Source organism: Euprymna scolopes, chromosome 9 (assembly GCF_053919585.1).
Source record: "Euprymna scolopes isolate OS-2025 chromosome 9, ASM5391958v1, whole genome shotgun sequence".
NCBI classification, from domain to species: Eukaryota; Metazoa; Mollusca; class Cephalopoda; order Sepiida; family Sepiolidae; genus Euprymna; species Euprymna scolopes.
Window position 1 is genome coordinate 1,328,738 of NC_136490.1, and position 20,903 is coordinate 1,349,640.

Genomic DNA, 20,903 nt, shown 5'->3' on the forward strand with positions numbered 1-20,903 from the left:
AACTTTAAAATCTAAACAAACTTTAAAATTAAATAAACTTTAGCATCTAAATAAATTTTAAAATTAAATAAACTTTAGCATCTAAATAAACTTTAAAATTAAATAAACTTTAGCATCTAAATAAACTTTAAAATTAAATAAACTTTAGCATCTAAATAAACTTTAAAATTAAATAAACTTTAGCATCTAAATAAACTTTAAAATTAAATAAACTTTAGCATCTAAATAAACTTTAAAATTAAATAAACTTTAGCATCTAAATAAACTTTAAAATCTAAATAAACTTTAAAATCTAAACAAACTTTAGCATCTAAATAAACTTTAGCATCTAAATAAACTTTAGCATCTAAATAAACTTTAGCATCTAAATAAACTTTAACATTTAAAACTTTATAAACTAAATAAGCTTTATAATCTAAAACATTAAAATCTAAATAATCTTCAAAACCTAAAACTTGATTTTTTAAATAAACTTTAAAATTAAATAAACTTGATAATTTGAATAAAATTTAAAATCATTTTTATCACTGTTGACAAAGGGAAGAGTCTATCAGACATGTATACATTGTGTTACAATGTATAAAAGTTGTAATGGGAAATGATATGAGAATGATGCGATATATGTGTAATGTGAATCTTGATTATTGTCTTAGATCTGGTGATCTCAGAGGAAGATTAAATCTACACAGTATTGGGAGATGTGTGCAAAATAGGAAACTTTGTTGGTATGGTCACACTGAATGAATGGAGTAGAGTTCCTCGGTTAGCATAAGTAGAACAATTGCTGAAAACAAATTCATTTCAAAGGAGACAGCTAAGGAAAACATGAGAGGAACTGATAAGAATGCACTTGAGAGAAAGAGGGGTAAATAAAGACTTGGCCAGAGAAATTTCTTGTTCTGCACTCCTTATACTGTTCAGATTTATTCTTACTCTGAGGTCATCAGATCTAAGCCTGTTTTTATAACTCACATTACACAGCCATCATATCATTCTCACATTTCCTCCCATGCAACACATGTCCTCAACCTTCGCTGGCCGCCAGGTTTTACTTTCGTACATCAGACAAAACACTTTTAAACTCTTAACTACCAAAAGGATACCGCTGCAAAGTAACATGTAACTATGAAAATAATTTCAAAAATTTATCCATAAAATAATTTCAGTTTAGCATAAGAAATAAGAAATTACTTTAAATTGTTGAATGAAAATTCACTTACGTTCGAATGACATCTTGTTTGATTGTAAGTCGAAGTTCATTATCTTGAAAGAACCGATTCCACGGACTCTGAAAAGAAAAAGAACACAAAGAAAAAAAAAGGCATTCTTAGATGACAAATTTTATATTGTTTTAATTGAAAAATGATAAATTTCAAAATAACAAAAAATCTAAAGTTAAAAAATTATTCTAAAACAAATTAACGAATCTATATATCTATAAAAGTGAGAATGTGTGTGTGAGGACACTTCTCAACTTATATACTCAACTAATTTTTGATCTAAAAACTTGGAATTTGGTATATAGGGTATTCAGACACATGGAAAACTTTAATTGGTTTTCATCCGGAAAAAAGGGTTGGTAAGGAGGTAAAAACTGAAAAATAGGTATGTGGGAGTCGTCATATTTTTATTTGTTTGTCAACTGTTTTACGAATGTGCATGCGTGACTCATTCACACAACAGATTACTTATGTTAAGAATAAGTAGGTTTTAAAACATTTTAAAGATTATGTCAAGCTGGCCTAATGGTTATCGTAATTGACTCAATGTCTTTAGGTTTTGCTTTTGATCTCAGCTCAAGTATTTTTTTTTTACTTACAAGAAGTGAACTGTTTAGAAAAACATAATACTTGCATGCACATGTCTCAGTTTCGTTCAGTTTTTGTTTTTTTTACTTCATTATTTTTAAAGGAATTTAAAGTTACAAATTCAGCGTTAATTAAAATATAATATTTATGTACATTTTATGATTGGGCAACACCGTGCGGCCATGCTAGTAAAGTGATATATATATTTTGAAACAAATTACCAAATCCAGTATCAGATGAATTGCAGAATTAGTAAAAGAATTTTGAAAGATTTCAAGAGTTCATCTGATGAAATAGTTAAGAAAACTTCACCTGTATATTTCTATTATATATGCTGTGAGATTTTTTGCAATCTAACCTGTAGTTATTTTCAAAGTCAGACCTGAATAGCAATCTAACTAACATATTGCTACTTCATTCAGACTAGCCTATTTTTTGTTTTTGTTTTCTTCATTGTGTTATTGGCATAAATATATTTCATTTTGGTTTATCTTTTTCTCTGTAAATACTTATTTCAATCAAGAAATCAGAATGGAAATATTTTCTCTTGTTGAAACTGATAAAAAGAAAACTATTGTGTACAATTATACTGAATTCTCTCCCTTGAGTATGAGCGCTTATACAGTATGGGGCACAAATGTAAATTGCATTTCAAGTAAAAATTCTTCGAAATACTTGCGTGTTATATAAAAAATAACTATCTTCTGCGCTTCTGTTTTAGAGGACGATTATCTAAGGGAGATAACTCCAATTTACTAAAAAAAGAAGCGTTGCCGAACAAGTTCATTTATTTTTTGTAGTTTTATTGTTACAGTTTATTTATTTTTGGTTTTGTGTACATCAATTAACAAATTTAATTATTTTATTGCTTAACATTTTATTAAAAACGTTTATTTTATTACTTGACACTGTTTCATTTTTAGTTTGTTAATTTGTTTCCAAATTGATTAACTGATTATAATTGTTCAGGTATTCGTGTATTAATATTTTTCATTTGTGTTCATTTTTGTTATTGTTATTCAAAAATGTGTGTATTCGTTTTTGTAAAAGTTTGTTAATTAATGTTTCATTTTCATAAACTTTTCGGCAATGCTTCTTTTTTAGTAAATGCAAGTTATCTCCCTTAGATAATTCTCCTCTAAATCAGAAGCGCCCCATCTTCACCAAAAATTACGAAAGTAGAATTTTAATTAAAGACAAAAAATCAGTTTTCCTATTTGCCGATTTGATATTCTAATGAATGGATTCAGACTTACTTATCTCCCCTTGCTTCACAGGATTTCTGCTCCTATCAATGGGGGATTGGCAAAATACGATAAATTATTTTTACCTAACACATAAGTATATTGAAGAATTATCCAAAGATGCAAATTAAATAACTACAATAAAAAAATGAATATAGACAGGGAGGAAAGGAGTAGAAGAGAAAAGTACTGAATGACCTTTCATTAGACAAGATTGATCCAAAAATCCAGATGATTTTGAAAAATTAAAATATTTAATCCCAATAAGTTTAGGAACAAAAGGATGATTTTAAAATGAGCATCACATTGAAAGAGAATATCCCAGATCATGCTAAGTGAAAAGATATCTTTTTTTATATAAAAAATAAAGAATGAAAAAACCATGCAAGAAAAAATACAAATGACAGATGTGAGATCTCGGTGCGTTTCACAAACAAATTGACAATAACTTCCACCTTGACTCTTTAGCCATCTATAACTGTAGACATCTGGCAACAAAGTTATGCATAATAAACGAATACCTTCTATCTGCCATATTATGAAGGTCTTGCTTCCCTGGGTTTATATTCATTGAAGCTTCAACATCTAACAACAAAAATTATTAGCCATCTCAGCAACAACACTAAACACCTTTTTGATCTTGATATATCTAACACAAGTTGATATACCTCCAAAATCAGAAGACAGCACAACTCCCTATGACTTTTGAAAACACTTTTTCATACTCAGCATAAAGTTGTTGACGACGGAGACACTACATCTTTTAAAACCATTAAACTTTGACAAATTCGTTCAAACTAAATAAGATGTTCCACTCCTACCTTAACACATAAGCATTTTTAATGAGTTGAAGTGCACATGAACATTATATAGAATAATTTTATTATTTTTTCATGTGGATACAAATACAGTTAAGAAAAATAAAAAGTGGATCTTGGGTTGACTTTCAACAGCCATGTAACTCTTGCTTTCCCAGTTTGTCCTTTAGTCCTCACATTCCAGGAGTGATATTTCTGACAAAGAGAAAAGAATTGTTTTCTGGACCAGAATCTATTCCATCTAACACTTATTGTTGAAAAGTTTTGAACTTTGAAGAAGTATTTTTTTTAACTCCTTACATCAAGTAGCTTCACACCTTGTCTGAAGCGATTTCTAAAAAAAAAATTAAAATTAAAAAAAAAGATTTGTTTCTTGCCAACAAATTGAGTAATATGTATTATTGTTGAATGGAATCAGAGTAAATGTTTTCATCATACACGTCAAAACTTTAAAAAAGGAAAACGTATATAGAATTAAATTCCCAATAATGCCAGAATTATTTTTATGTGGGTACTCCTATAGCAGATAATGAATCTATGAAATTGTGTCATTCGATGATACAGTAAAAAAATATTTCAGTTAAATGTATGCTTTGTGCTTTCTTTGAATTAATTGAAATGTATCCATGCATTAATCGTTCATGTTAAAGTTTGAATCCGTTTTTGTCTACTGTTGTTTGTTTTAACCCATTATGACCTGAATTATGATGTAGATGATTAAAAATAATAGTTATTGTTAATTTTAGTTAGTTTAAAGAGTAATGATACTATGAGTTTTCAAATTGGAAAAATTATGAAGTTCAGTAGTTAAACTACCACTGAGAAATTTTTGCATTTCATAAACTTACCTTGATTATCATCATCCATAATGCTTGAAAACGTATATTTACAACAAACGAAATTCTCCACTCTCTGAGACAGATGGCAGCATACTGAATGTATGGGCAGTTGTAATCTGGAGGTATCTGTCATCTACTCAGATACTTAATATGTTCAAGACGTGTTTGAATCAATTCACACTTTATGCCGTTATATTCATTTATTTATGACTGAATGAATTAGTTCAACGATGTCATAATACGTTAATGACAAAATTGACTGAAATATTTGATTTTATGTGTGTTGTTTGATTATCAAATCTAGAACTGACCATAATGGTTTTCTGAATTCCTCTCATTTAATCATTTATAATATCGGTTGAATTGCAATGGTAAAATTTAAAATAATAGACAGTCACTTTGACAAATTCGACTTTGATTTGAATGCCTGGGCCTATTTATTGTTTTGATTTTTCACATTTCAACTTACATCATTAATTAGGATGTGCATCATGTAAAGTTCTGGATCTGTGAGAATTGTGGGGTTTTGGAAGATTAATAGTTTTAAAAATCCCTCGACATGTTTAGTAGTAATCAAAAGATGTCATAGTTTAGGGTTGTAATCGCTTCTCATGCTATGATTTTGACAGTGAATATTTGTTCAGTTCTTGAATGGCTACTTTGACATGCTGGTTGGGATGAGGCATATGAGATTTCATCGCCAATAGTGATCATCACCAACCACAAGCATGCAACTCAAGATTCTAAAGAGAAGACAATCATAGTTTGATCATCTGCTATGCCAATCACAAAAAAACCCAGCACGTGTGATGGAACTGAATCACTGTGTGACGTGAATAAAAAAGGTCAACAGGAAAACAAAAAACTACTCATTTATTTGTTTACAGACTGTTATCCTCATCTTCGTAATTGTTATTCTTTCACCACGTTTTGTCCAACTATTCCTCTGGCCTTCTTCTGGTGGTCAATCGTGACAGGATAGGAATGAGTCTTAACTGTCACAAATTCCTCTCAAATGTAACCATACTCAAAACCTTGGTATCTTTTAGAACGTGTTTCAACAGACAAAACTGAAATTGTTTGCAGTTTTATATTAAACAGGATGAATTTGTGGAAGACATTTTTTTGTTTTACATTTCTTAATGCTATTAACTTGTCATCAAAATAAAAATTTCTTAACTTTCAATAATGCCATAATTTCTTAACTTTCAATAATGTCATAATTTCTTAACTTTCAATAATGCCATAATTTCTTAACTTTCAATAATGCCATAATTTCTTAACTTTCAATAATGCCATAATTTCTTAACTTTCAATAATGCCATAATTTCTTAACTTTCAATAATGCCATAATTTCTTAACTTTCAATAATGCCATAATTTCTTAACTTTCAATAATGCCATAATTTCTTAACTTTCAATAATGCCATAATTTCTTAACTTTCAATAATGCCATAATTTCTTAACTTTCAATAATGCCATAATTTCTTAACTTTCAATAATGTCATAATTTCTTAACTTTCAATAATGTCATAATTTCTTAACTTTCAATAATGCCATAATTTCTTAACTTTCAATAATGCCATAATTTCTTAACTTTCAATGATGCCATAATTTCTTAACTTTCAATAATGCCATAATTTCTTAACTTTCAATAATGCCATAATTTCTTAACTTTCAATAATGCCATAATTTCTTAACTTTCAATAATGCCATAATTTCTTAACTTTCAATAATGCCATAATTTCTTAACTTTCAATAATGCCATAATTTCTTAACTTTCAATAATGCCATAATTTCTTAACTTTCAATAATGCCATAATTTCTTAACTTTCAATAATGCCATAATTTCTTAACTTTCAATAATGTCATAATTTCTTAACTTTCAATAATGTCATAATTTCTTAACTTTCAATAATGCCATAATTTCTTAACTTTCAATAATGCCATAATTTCTTAACTTTCAATGATGCCATAATTTCTTAACTTTCAATAATGCCATAATTTCTTAACTTTCAATAATGCCATAATTTCTTAACTTTCAATAATGCCATAATTTCTTAACTTTCAATAATGCCATAATTTCTTAACTTTCAATAATGCCATAATTTCTTAACTTTCAATAATGCCATAATTTCTTAACTTTCAATAATGCCATAATTTCTTAACTTTCAATAATGCCATAATTTCTTAACTTTCAATAATGCCATAATTTCTTAACTTTCAATAATGCCATAATTTCTTAACTTTCAATAATGCCATAATTTCTTAACTTTCAATAATGCCATAATTTCTTAACTTTCAATAATGCCATAATTTCTTAACTTTCAATAATGTCATAATTTCTTAACTTTCAATAATGTCATAATTTCTTAACTTTCAATAATGCCATAATTTCTTAACTTTCAATAATGCCATAATTTCTTAACTTTCAATGATGTCATAATTTCTTAACTTTCAATTATGTCATAATTTCTTAACTTTCAATAATGCCATAATTTCTTAACTTTCAATAATGCCATAATTTCTTAACTTTCAATGATGTCATAATTTCTTAACTTTCAATAATGTCATAATTTCTTAACTTTCAATAATGTCATAATTTCTTAACTTTCAATAATGCCATAATTTCTTAACTTTCAATAATGTCATAATTTCTTAACTTTCAATAATGTCATAATTTCTTAACTTTCAATAATGCCATAATTTCTTAACTTTCAATAATGCCATAATTTCTTAACTTTCAATGATGTCATAATTTCTTAACTTTCAATTATGTCATAATTTCTTAACTTTCAATGATGTCATAATTTCTTAACTTTCAATAATGTCATAATTTCTTAACTTTCAATGATGCCATAATTTCTTAACTTTCAATAATGTCATAATTTCTTAACTTTCAATGATGCCATTATTTCTTAACTTTCAATGATGTCATAATTTCTTAACTTTCAATAATGTCATAATTTCTTAACTTTCAATAATGTCATAATTTCTTAACTTTCAATGATGTCATAATTTCTTAACTTTCAATGATGTCATAATTTCTTAACTTTCAATGATGTCATAATTTCTTAACTTTCAATGATGTCATAATTTCTTAACTTTCAATGATGTCATAATTTCTTAACTTTCAATGATGTCATAATTTCTTAACTTTCAATGATGTCATAATTTCTTAACTTTCAATGATGTCATAATTTCTTAACTTTCAATGATGTCATAATTTCTTAACTTTCAATGATGTCATAATTTCTTAACTTTCAATGATGTCATAATTTCTTAACTTTCAATGATGTCATAATTTCTTAACTTTCAATAATGTCATAATTTCTTAACTTTCAATAATGTCATAATTTCTTAACTTTCAATGATGCCATAATTTCTTAACTTTCAATGATGTCATAATTTCTTAACTTTCAATAATGTCATAATTTCTTAACTTTCAATAATGTCATAATTTCTTAACTTTCAATAATGCCATAATTTCTTAACTTTGTTCTCTCAGCTACCAAATACTCAACTTCCTGCCTTCTCCAATCTGTCCTTTTTAATGCAGCTGTTCCCCTCGTATGCAAATTAATGCTTTATATTTTTAAACCACATATACATTTCCTAATGGCAAGTTTTCTTTATGGTATATCAACCCTTTTCAAGTTATTTAAACAAAAATGTAACTGATCACATATGATTAAGTGAACACAAGTTGCCACTTTCATTACTGGAAGAAAATTTCATTTTTCGTTTTATACTGTTCTCAGTGTTATAAGATCTAACAATATTTGTAGAAATTACTGATCAAAAGAAAATTATAATGAAAGATTTATAACAGATTAAAAATTAGGTTCAAAATTTAGCTAAAAATGTCATCCATTTTACTGACAGAGGAAACATTGCATAATCACGTTGACACACTGGTTCTCATCAGATCAGTGAAGTTAAGCAACGTTGAGCCTGGCTAGTATCAAATAGGTGACTATTTGGGAATTCTAGGCGCTGTATGTGCTTTCCATCTAGCATTGTTTCCAGTTGTCCTGAATCTTCACTTCCCACTGGAATTTAACAACGCTGACTCAGGAGAGGTGTGGTTAGGGATTGCGCAACTCTTGCCACAAAAATTTCATGTGCAGGCACCCTTACAGTGGGTATCCATAGTCTGTCAAGACTGAAGGAAGTGACTGTATGCTAGGTATGATGCTGTATGGAGGTGAATGTTGGATTCCCATCCAATCCCCATCTTCAGTGTAATGATCAGATGGATATGCAATATTGAATCAAATCAGATCCAGCATAACACTATGATAAAACTATGATATCACTATGATTCTCTGCGAGTACAGTTGAATATATCACAGCTTGATAAATTCCTGACAGTGTTTGTTTGGACACATTTAGATTCTTGGAGAAGAAAACACAGAAACCTTCAGATGAAAGACTACAAGAAAGTTCAATGACGAAAGAAAACTTGGATGCAAATCAACAAGGATCTTAGAAAATGGAAATTGAATGAAATCAATCCTCAAGATTACCAAGCTTGGAAACAGAGATTACAGACAGAAAATTTTAGACACCTGACCAAGAGAAGTAAGATGATGATTATGCCTTTGAAAAATTTCAACAATGAAAATGAAAAATTACTTTTGCTTTTATTGAATGAAAAGGTCTGCTTCAAATTTACATAAACACAAGAAAATTATTCTGATATTTGAAATTGATCTGTCATTGCCAGTAAGTGTTTGGTTTGCACAGATCACAATGAATCACTCAGGACTGTTCATTATAGTTTCAGATTAATAGTAAGCTCTTGGTTTGCAAGGTAAGTGGGACATTTTTAAAAAATTATTATTCATATTTATTAAGTAACTTTTACAGATTTTAAATTCTCCAAATGTTAAAAAAAAATCTTTGGATGATAAAAATTTTATTTATCATCAGGGACTGGGAACAAAAAAAATGATGAGATGAGAGATGAGCAGATTTTTAATTTTGATTAGATTTACCAAATTTTGATTAGATTTACCAAATTGTTTGAATTTTGATTAGATTTACCAAATTGTTTGAGCAAAGAAAACAAAACGCAAAAATGCATTTTCTAAAAATGTCAATATGGACAAAACTCTGGAATTTTTGGACAACATTTCAGATACGTCATTTCACACATCTAAGAAATTTTGTCGGTTAATCTATTAGTCTGTCACACTTTAGTTTGAAAAACCATTTCTATTGCAGAATTTGCACGGATTTCATAATGTGGTCAAGCATCTCAAAAAAAAACATTTTCCATTAATCGATTGGTCAAATAATTTGTGATGCCTGTTACGTTTGTTTGTGTTTTACAGCATGTCAAACATTGTTGAATCATTTTATATTGAAGTTGTATAAATATTTTGTATATGATTAGAGTGTAAGTTAATTTATTTTGTAAAATGATCTGTGTTGCATCGTACGGTCCTCCTATTCACATTCGCACATGGTTGGGTCAGCTTTGTAGCCCATCTGGTCATAATTTTTAATCACTCCATTCCAGTTCTCAAGCAGTTGAGAGTTTTCCAATGAAATCAGGATGCTTCTGAACGGGAGGAAGGGCCTCAGAAAGGCGGAGCATTCTCTAGTTGCCTAGTCCACAGCTGTAGACCAATTTCTTCCCGAGATGTTCTCAGGGGTTCAACATGGTTGAGGAAACTTCTTGACTTCATTAGTTCACATCCATGAAGAAGACAGTGTTCATAAACGATAACGTTTGTGATTTCTGCTCACTTGGTAACTTTCCGTCTCACGTCTGAAGAGGCACTGCCAGTGAGAAAGTGAAGCGATGAAGCCCTGACGAGTACTAACACTTTGGCTTAGAATGAACCTGGAAATTATGGCAATTAAGTGATAGTTCCATACTCATTAAAGCTCTCCAAATGACATCTCACTATTGGACACAATTTTGTGTCATACCTAAGACAGTTTGGGTGGGGTTCAGATTAGTGTTTGGAAATAAGGTAAGCAGAAAAAAATATAATCGGTTGGGAAAATTTATTATTTTAAAGTTGTGGGGTGGGGAGGAAGTGAACACCTTGCCCAAGAGTATCAAACACAATTTAGTGCCATACCTCAGGCAAATTTCATTTAACCCATACATGAACCCTAACAGGTACTAACACTCCAGATTAGAGTGGAGCCCAGAGTATGGGAAACTCTGGTGTGATTCCACACTTATGAAAACTGAAATGTCACACGCACAGCAATACTTAAGTTTGAAATGGCAATTTTATTTCTAAATGTTCAGATGTAAATAAACCGAACCAATGGATGTAAGAAAAAGATGTGAAGGATGAGAACAGAATCAAAACGATTGAGCTTTATGACTGAATGGAGTCACGATAACAAACCTTTTTTGAAAATGGACGCATTTTGGCAAAAATCTTAAAAAGAAAAAAATGTTTAATTTTCACACATGCTCAAAAAGAAAAGAGTTTAAAGTAGCAGATGTTATCAGGTTTAAAAGTTTTCTTGTTTTATAAATTATTACTTTAATACATTGAAACTGAGGATATTTTACAAAAATCTGTTTCTATTTCATATGAAATAGGATGCAGTTTTGAAATTTTTTTTAACAAATAGAAAAAACTTACATGAATCGAACCACAAGCAGTTGGAAGAAGGGTGGGAGGCGTATTTTAAAAATTAGGACACAAGTTAAACTTTAATTAAAACACCAAAATTTAATGTACAAAAATAATTTTTGTCAGTCAATTAATAAAATTACGGTTACTTTTTCAGAATTATACGTATTTAAAAAAACAAAAAGTACAGAAACAACTTTACGATGTACATACTTGTTGCAAAACAAAGATGTTATATTTAAAAAGTCACATAAATTGATCAAGTAGTTTTATTTTTAACAAAGAAAATCAAATTTTATGACTAAGCGAGTCATAGTGTTTTTATTGGCCATCATGGAATAAGGTGAAAACAATTCAATTGGAAGTATTTAAACCAACATTACACAAAATTTCAACTTAACAAAAGATTTAGATACCCTGGGATTTTATAATTACAAAATTAAATTCATCATAATGCATTTTGGTTTCTTCAAGTCTGAAGTTATTATTACATAGAATAAAAATTATTTTGAGACCCTTAAAAATTTAAAAAGAATTTGGATGAATTTAAAAAAATAGAAAGTCATCTAAACTGGCTTCAATATTCTTAGCGTTAAAATATTGACGCATTAAAATATTAAAATGTTAAAATATTAACGCGGTAAAATATTAACATGTTAAAATATTAACATGTTAAAAGATAAATGCATTAAAATATTAACACTTTAAATATGTATTTAATATTTTAACGCACTAAGCAGCAAATTTTATCATGTTTTGTTTTATTTTTCACAAATTATTTTGTTAATATCAACATTATTATATTAACATGTAAAATATTAAATATCTCTCTCTGATGGAATAGTCATTACTGATCAGCTGTGGCACTCTTCACAAATCATCGCCATTGACTCCAGTTCTGAGCAACTCTACCATGCTAATGATGGTAATGTCTTTCACATTGTCTGACATTCTTGTTTTTCTTTTTTTCCAAAAAATATTTCTGTGTTAAAATATTAGCATGTTAAATATTAATGTATTAAAAAATTAAGTTTTGAAAGCTATTTAAATGCAATAATTTTATAAATAGGCATTAAAAGAACATTATCTGAACAAAATTTGTTCTAAGTTCATAAATATTTAGTTCAATTAATAATTTCATGACCAAACAATACTGTAATAATGAAATTTAACTTTTAAAATCCTATTTTAAAAAATAATTTGGTAAGAAAAAAATATATTGCATAGTTAAAAAAAAAAAATGAAAGTAAAATTACTCCTGGCCGATACTGAATAGTTATAGTTAATTTTTTATGAAAATCACGACATTTGCATTTTTAGAGATTGACGGTTAATAATTGTGAAATTGGAAGATAACAAAGATAACATTTGGTTAAATAAAAAGAAAACAAAAAGAAACCAATTAAAGCAAAAAAGCAATGTGTGTGCGTGTGTGTGTGTGCGTGTGTGTGTGTGTGTGTACATGCATGTGTGTGAGGGAGTAAGAAAGAGGAGTGTGAATTTGCACTTACTTCTTCGGCTTGTGATAACGGATTGTTTAAAGAAAGATCATGGGCTGAATCCACAGCTTTCCGAGGGTTTATTATTAACTGAAAAGGAAAAAAAAAAAAACAATAAAAAAAGGAGAAATGTAAAAATGAAATGAACATACCAGATTGAAATTATGAAAAATGAACTTTACATTATTAGTTCGTCAAATGTTCAAAGATTTTTTTACTTATTTCATGAGCTTTCAAATATTAAGCTCTTCTCTTCGGAGGAAATTACTAAGAAAATAAAGAATTCATATTAGGTTGAGAAGAAAGTTCTTGCGGAATTTTTAATTTTGATTTCAAATAATGTATTTTCAAACAAGTTTTCGTTATAATACCTTTCATTTTAGAGAGCATTTTAAATCGTTTAAATTACAATCGTTTCAAAACAATTATGTTTTCTTTTCAGAACGTTGAATACAAGATGGGAAAAAAGCAAATTTGCACGATTTTCTTATTTCAATTCAAGCTCGGTCGAAAAGCTGCTGAAACAGATTGCGATATCAATGGAGTATTTGGGCCAGGAATTACAACTGAACACACAGCACAATGGTGGTTTAAGAAATTTTGTGGAGGCGACAAAAGTCTTGAAGATGAGCATAGTGGTCGGCCATCGGATGTTAACACCAATCAATTAAGAGTTTTAATCGAAGCCAAATCATGTACAACCGTTTGAGAACTTGATTCTGAATTAGACTTTATGTATGCAATGATTTCCAATCACTTGAGAGAGATTGGAAAGACAAAAAAAAACTTGATAAATGGGTGCCCTATGAATTGAACGATAACCAAAAGAAACGCCATTCTGAAGTGTCATCTTTCCTTCTTTTACAGAATAAAAAGGGTCCGTTTCTCGACTTATTTGTGACTTATAATAAAAAGTGGTTTCTTTACGACAACCGGTGATGCTCAGTTCAGTGGTTAAATGTCAACGAAGCTCCACAACACTTCCCAAAGCCAGAGTTTCACCAAACGGACTCTAAATACCATTTTAAAATGAAATACTTTATATTAGCTCTTGTAAAACCTATAATTGAGCATTTTATTGATTACTTTCGATAAATTTAATATATATTCTATATCTTTTATTTCTAAATTTTTGATTATTTGGATTATTTAGTGCACATCTTCAGTGTTATTTTTACAACATTTTGGTCGAAGTAACTTTAAATGTAACCTTCAAGTGTATCTTATTGGACTCTGAATTTACACAGATTTTCAAATGAAACTCATTATTTAATCCACAAGGGTAGTATGCTCTCATTCCATCAGCCATGACAGAAGTCCAAAGTAATTTTGCAATTGTATTTTAAATATAACTTGCACTGAGGATTGAAATTTCAAACTGAATTTTACCACATACTTTATCTATTACACCACAAGTCTTTGTAATATTATATATATATATATATATATATACTAGCAGGTTACCCGGCATTGCCTGTTTGTAAAATACGCATACATATATTTTAATTCATCCAGAAACTGAGATGTGCATACAACTAATGTTTTTCTAAACGGTTCATTTCTTGTAAGTAAAAAAAAAAAAATACTCAAGCTGAGATCAAAACTAAAATCTAAAGACAGTGAGTCAAGTACAATAACCATTAAGCCAGCTTGACATGATCTTTAAGTGTTTTCATGCTTACTTATTTTTAACATAAGGAATCTGTCATGCGAACCATTCATGCATGCACATTCGTGAAACAGTTGACAATCAGACAAAAATCTGATTATTCCCCCCCCCCCAGGAACTAAAATAGGATGGTTAATCAATGGGTGGTCACAAAGGGAGAAATACTTAGAGTTAGTTTTAGGATTGGAAATGAGTTTTACAACTGTTGGAGAAGTTTTGATAGTCTTTGGATTGCAACGGTTGAGATCAGTTGCAGGTTAGACACTGTCAAACGCAAGCTGTTGTATGGAGCAGATGGGGAAATGAATTACTCAACTGGTTAATAAACACAACTTCAACAGAAGATGTAGAATTGGACTTTAGCATAGAGGGTCGATGGTGTCACACACCCAGTGTGCAAATAATATTTACAGAACATGTCTGAGTTTGTGTTTTGTGTTTTATTTTCTATATTTGTCAACCTATGTGCGTTCCCTCGACATCCGCCAATGTGAGAGATGACAACACGACCAGCAGAGAAGATAAAATAAAAGAAATCCACAACACACAATGTTGGGGGGGGGGGTCAGCGATTATTGTTGAGAGGGGAACCACATGATCATGTAGGAAACAGAACACAAAACTATTGGAATCCTTTGAGATGAGTAATTTGTATATTTATTTATTTACGAACTGTGATCCTCATCTCCAGGGCCCATGGGGCAGTGGATAGAGGTGTTGAATCTCTCTGGTTCCAGGTGAGCATTGTCTGAAGATACTGGTTTCAATCTAACCTAAAACCAGCCAGAAGATTAGTTGGCCACAACGTGATGAGACGACAATTATGGAAGGTAGTAATTACTGAGGAGATAGTTAAGAGATTCAGCACCCTTATCCTGTCGTGGTTAACCACCTGACAAAGGCCAGATGAATAGTTGGCTGAAACATTATGAAGATGACAACTATGAAGATGAGGATAACAGTCCGCAAAATAACTAACTAAGAACATAAAATATTTCGACACAAAACATTCAACTAAAAAATTAAGCAAGATATGAAATGAACAAAAACTTACATTATTTTTCAAGTCGTCATATTTTTGCCGCCATTCACGTGTTTTTGTCAGCCAAAGGGATTTGTCTTCATGCAATACTTCCAAGTAAAGCTAAAAAATAATGAAATATTTTAAAACAATAAAATATAAGACTAAAAACTTGCAAAATATCCGAAGGTTTCCACCCGCATCCCAAAACAATGTGTTGGCAAACTACAAGACACAATTTCCCACCATTTTCAATTGTTTTATTATTCATTAAATGTTTCATAGAAAACATTTTTATGCAGGGGGAGGAGAGAATTTACTATCACCAGTTTTTTTTTGTTGTTTTCATTTTTGATAGATAATGCTTAAGCAAACAAATTTTTTTTCAAAACAAATGTTTTTTTTTTTTTTTTTTTTTTTTTTTACACAGTGATCACCACTTATCAAGGCCCGGAAGCCACTCAGGGATAAGGGTTATTGCAAGTACATCACGTTAGTGAGGAGATTTTATGAAGTGTTTAATTATGTGTTTTTAGAGGTTTTAAAAAGGTTCAAAGAAACAAATTTTTTTTTAATCAAGTATTTTTTTGCTTATTTTGTCCAAAATTATTTTTTTTCAAAGAAAATTGCAAGAAAATATTTCAAAAAAGTTCAATTATTGAAAATTTTTTCAAAAGAAAATTTAAAAAGGTTTGTACACCTCCAACAACATCCATCACTTACGGCGCCTCTCTTTGCAACGATGCATCTAACGTCATATGTAATCCAATTAATTTCTTATTTTGATTAAAAAAAAAAAACAACTACTCAGGCGTCTCCGGTTGTTTGTCTAACATTCATAAATTTATAGTGTTGTTAGTTTTCATGTTTTTTTTGTTGTTGTTGTTTTTTTTTACATATTGATCACCACTTATCAAGGTCCGGAAGCCACTCAGGGATAAGGGTTATTGCAAGTACATTACGTTAGTGTGGAGATTTGATGAAGTGTTTACTTAAGGGGGCGGTTCATTAGGAATTTGTTAACGTTAGACTTGAAGACATCCAAGTTGTATTCCGGTGGGAAGCAGGCAGACAGAACAAAGTTCCACAGGCGTGCAGTTCTAAGAAAGAAGCTTTGCTCATGGAATCCGCGTTTTGATTTAGGCACAGATATAGAGTGGGGGAAATTTTTCACAGTGGATTCGACTAGACGGGTGTTTTTCGTGAAAGATTGGCGAGGGGGGACCAGAGATTGGAGTTCAGACGAGCACCTGCCATGGAAATAACGATAAAACAAGGATAGGCTTGCAACGTCTCTTCTGTGGGAGAGAGGTTGCAGGGAAGAGAAAAGGGCATCCCCCACTAAGCCACGAAGTCTATTTTGTACTCTGTCAAGGCAGGATAGGCTGTTTTTAGCAGCTCCTGCCCAGATATGGCAACAGTATTCCATCCTTGGACGTACTTGGCTTTTATATAGATAGAGAATTGCATCAGTAGTGAGATATCTTCTGGAGCGGTAGAAGGATCCCTTTTTCATGCAACATCTAGTTCCTTTATTTTTTGGTTTTATTTTGTTTATTTTTTCTTTCACTATTTATCTGAAAGTCGTCTGCTCATTTCCACGCATTGTGATTGGCTGATTGGCATCTTATATCAGATTATAAGCAAACCCGAGTGGTTGACATCATGTTCTGAGAAAAGCCGATCGAACACTTAGATACGTCTGGTTCAAAATCTGCACAAGTACCTCAAAATGTTTCCAGTTTGCTTTGACTCTTTGATTTGAGATTTGAAGTGGTGAAGCCCTATTTCGTATGTAGTGAAAATTATTAATGTTAACTTGAAAGAGAGTCAGAAGTCCAGGAGTTATTGAGTGATTTTTTTATAACATGCTGGACTCAGCTCCAATCTCTGGTTTTGCCTTGTAAAACATTTACAGCAAAAACTTTCTAACACAATGGAAAAGAACTTTCCCTTCTTCCATGTGTCTAGCGCCAGGCAAAATTTACATAAACAGAACTTCTTTTCAGGATCTTTCCTGCATACTACAACATAATCATCTTAAAAGTTAATGTCAACAAATACTTGTTATAAAACATCCTTATAAATAATAAAATTGTTTTCATTCGATTTATAGTTTTTCAGTTATCATAATATTCTCAATCAATCAACTGACAATACATCTAGTTTATTAACTCCCACTTTCTTGAGTGGTTTTTGGCCTTGATAAATGACAATCAAAAACAAGAATTTTGATTTTTAAACATTAACATATCTTGTTTTTTCTTTAATTTTAATCTAAAAATGCATTTGTTTTTTGCTGTTTTATTGATCTGCACTAATGCAAACAAAATAAAAAAAATGACATACTTTAAGGTAACAATGTTTGCATAAAACTACTTTTTCTCACAGGTCTCAAATAATCAGTGACACCAGATTGATGAGGGGATATTTTGGTTATTTAATAGTTATAGATCACTCACCTTCCAACAAATACTCCGGAATCGACTGCTTCTCAGGTTTCCGCGTAAACCATGATCTTTTAAGGCCTTCAAAAAATTGGGTTTACCAAACAAGCGTTCCCATTCAGTGCTGCAAAAGAAAACCAGATTTACATATATATATATATATATATATATATATATATATACATACACACACACACTATATATATATATATATATATATATATATATATATATAGACACACACACACACACACACACATTATATAATATAAAGCTGAACGTCTGTGTGTGTGTCTGGTCACGAATAGGCTCCTATATGGTTGACTATTATAGAAAACTGATCACATAATGATAGAAGATGTATTGAGACACAGGAATGGGTATGTTTGATCTGGCATAATGATGATTCATTAAAATTGTAGGGTCTGCGTACACACCTGGTCCACAAAGTATGGAAATAAAAAATTTAAAAATTAAAAAAAAAAAACGTTTACAAGTGCTTTTGATATAGATGTACATAATAATACTTTGATAAGTATGTTTTAACTTAAATAGGGATGGTATAATAAAATTGTGGGGTCTGCATTCACACCTGGCCTCCATAGAATGGAAATAGGCACAAACTTTAATAAAGACTTTTCATATCTATCTGTGTAAGTATACTTTGATAATTATGTTTCAGTTTGAAGAAATATGGTATAATAAAATTATGGGGTGTTAATTCGCGCCTGACCTCCATAGAATGGAAATATGTCACAAAGTTAAACAAGGTTTTTTAATATAGATCCACAGAATATTGTGATAAGTGTTTCAGTGTGAACAGGTATGGTATGATAAATTATGGGGTTTATCTATTTTATTTTTACTTTTATCATATTTTGCTTTGGTTTTGATACCCCAAAATTCAAAGCTATCTCTTTACAACCCTTCCTTTTCATAACCTATCATATTTTCATAAATCAGAGTCCATTTTCTGTAGGTTGTTTTTGAACCCAGTCAACGACAGGTACTTTTGCTAGTATATATATATATATTTATTTTTTAAATAAATCACAACTAATTTGTTGCCTTCCAAACAGTGAGCAATATTGAGGATAGATGTTAGATATCTGCAAAGTTAACTATTTTAAAACCTTGTGTGTAGAGGGGAATGCTACAGTTATGGGGTACAGGTGGGGTTTGTGCATGACTGACCTAATGGATATTGTTGTGGCTTACAGAATCTCTATTCATTCAGCATCACATTTTCCAGGTGTTTGACATTTTTTTTTGCAAGCTCACTCTCCAATGTACAATCTTGTCCATACACTTACTTCCAAGTCTTCCTTGGCCAGTAAATCTTCCTGCAATTCAAAACGTCTATGCTTCTACAACGGTTTATCAACGAGGTTGAATGCTCCACAAGAAACAGAAGAGAGTTGCACTGATGACTAGATAGTACTTTCCTATATTCTCAGCCACTATCAATCAAATCATTATTAGGATATCTCTAAGGTATTTCAGGATTACAACCTGAAAGTTCTTGATTAGACTCGTTTTACTTCAGAATGCCAAAAACTTTGGAATTTGTGATCAAATTGATTTCTCTATATTTAATTCCCTCCTACACTTCAATGATCCCTTAATCATAATCATATAATTATTATTTGTTAAAATATGTCAAAAAAATATGCTGTTTGAAGATTTCAGTCTAACATTCCAAAATTAAGGGGTTTATTTAAAATGGAATGGATTTCTGTGTATTCTGGTTTTTTTTTTTTTTTTTTTTTTTTACACAGATGTCACCACTTATCAAGACCCGGAAGCCACTCAGGGATAAGGGTTATTTCCTCATATAGTTCCAATGAATCTTCAATGACCATCAATGAAGTAAGAATATCAAAGTTAAAGATAAGGGTTTGATTGACCCCCATCCCTCTTCTGAGCCCACTGTATAGATTCCTCTATGTTTCTCTTATTTTTTTAACTTTCAAAAAAGTTAATTCCGTTTTTTTTTTTTGTTTTTTTTTTACACAGTGGTCACCACTTATCAAGGCCCGGAAGCCACTCAGGGATAAGGGTTATTGCAAGTACATTACATTAGTGTGGAGATTTGATGAAGTGTTTACTTAAGGGGGCGGTTCATTAGGAATTTGTTAACGTTGGACTTGAACACATCCAAGTTGTAGTCAGGTGGGAAGCAGGCAGACAGAACAGAGTTCCACAGGCGTGCAGTTCTAAGAAAGAAGCTTTGTTCATGGAATCCACGTTTTGATTTAGGCACAGATAAAGAGTGGGGGAAATTTTTCACAGTGGATTCGGCTAGACGGGTGTTTTTCGTGAAAGATTGGCGAGGGGGGACCAGAGATTTGAGTTCAGACGAGTACCTGCCATGGAAATAACGATAAAACAAGGATAGGCTCTGTTCCGTCTGCCTGCTTCCCACCGGACTACAACTTGGATGTCTTCAAGTCCAACGTTAACAAATTCCTAATGAACCGCCCCCTTAAGTAAACACTTCATCAAATCTCCACACTAACATAATGTACTTGCAATAACCCTTATCCCTGAGTGGCTTCCGGACCTTGATAAGTGGTGATCAATATGTATAAAAAAAAAAAAAAAAAAAGGCTCGCAACATCTCTTCTGTGGGAGAGAGGTTGCAAGGTAGAGAAAAGGGCATCCCCCACTAAGCCACGAAGTCTATTTTGTACTCTGTCAAGGCAGGATAGACTGTTTTTAGCAGCTCCTGCCCAGATATGGCAGCAGTATTCCATCCTTGGACGTACTTGGCTTTTATATAGATAGAGAATTGCATCAGTAGTGAGATATCTTCTGGAGCGGTAGAAGGATCCCACCATATTTCCAGCGACCTTGGCAACAGACTTGATGTACGTTCCATTTCAGATCAGGAGTAAAGATCAAACCCAGAAGTTTGTCAAAACACGGGGCCTCTCCCAGACGAGAGC

General features: G+C 30.9%; 1 protein-coding gene across 39 annotated transcripts in view; it reads right to left on the reverse strand.

Moving 5' to 3' along the window:
* Positions 1–20,903, reverse strand: part of LOC145284419 (TBC1 domain family member 5-like) — a 331,181-nt gene that overhangs the window by 101,068 nt on the left and 209,210 nt on the right. For 38 of the 39 annotated variants that reach the window (XM_080133215.1, XM_080133179.1, XM_080133178.1 and 35 more), the window contains 4 exons: positions 17,971–18,079; positions 15,542–15,631; positions 12,831–12,908; positions 1,221–1,288 (listed from right to left, as the gene is read on the reverse strand). In XM_080133215.1, the coding sequence (XP_079989341.1) occupies positions 1,221–1,288; positions 12,831–12,908; positions 15,542–15,631; positions 17,971–18,079 (345 nt within the window). Of the gene's footprint in view, positions 1–1,220; positions 1,289–4,718; positions 4,859–12,830; positions 12,909–15,541; positions 15,632–17,970; positions 18,080–20,903 lie in introns of those variants that run through there. The other variant, XM_080133216.1, reaches the window with a different exon arrangement.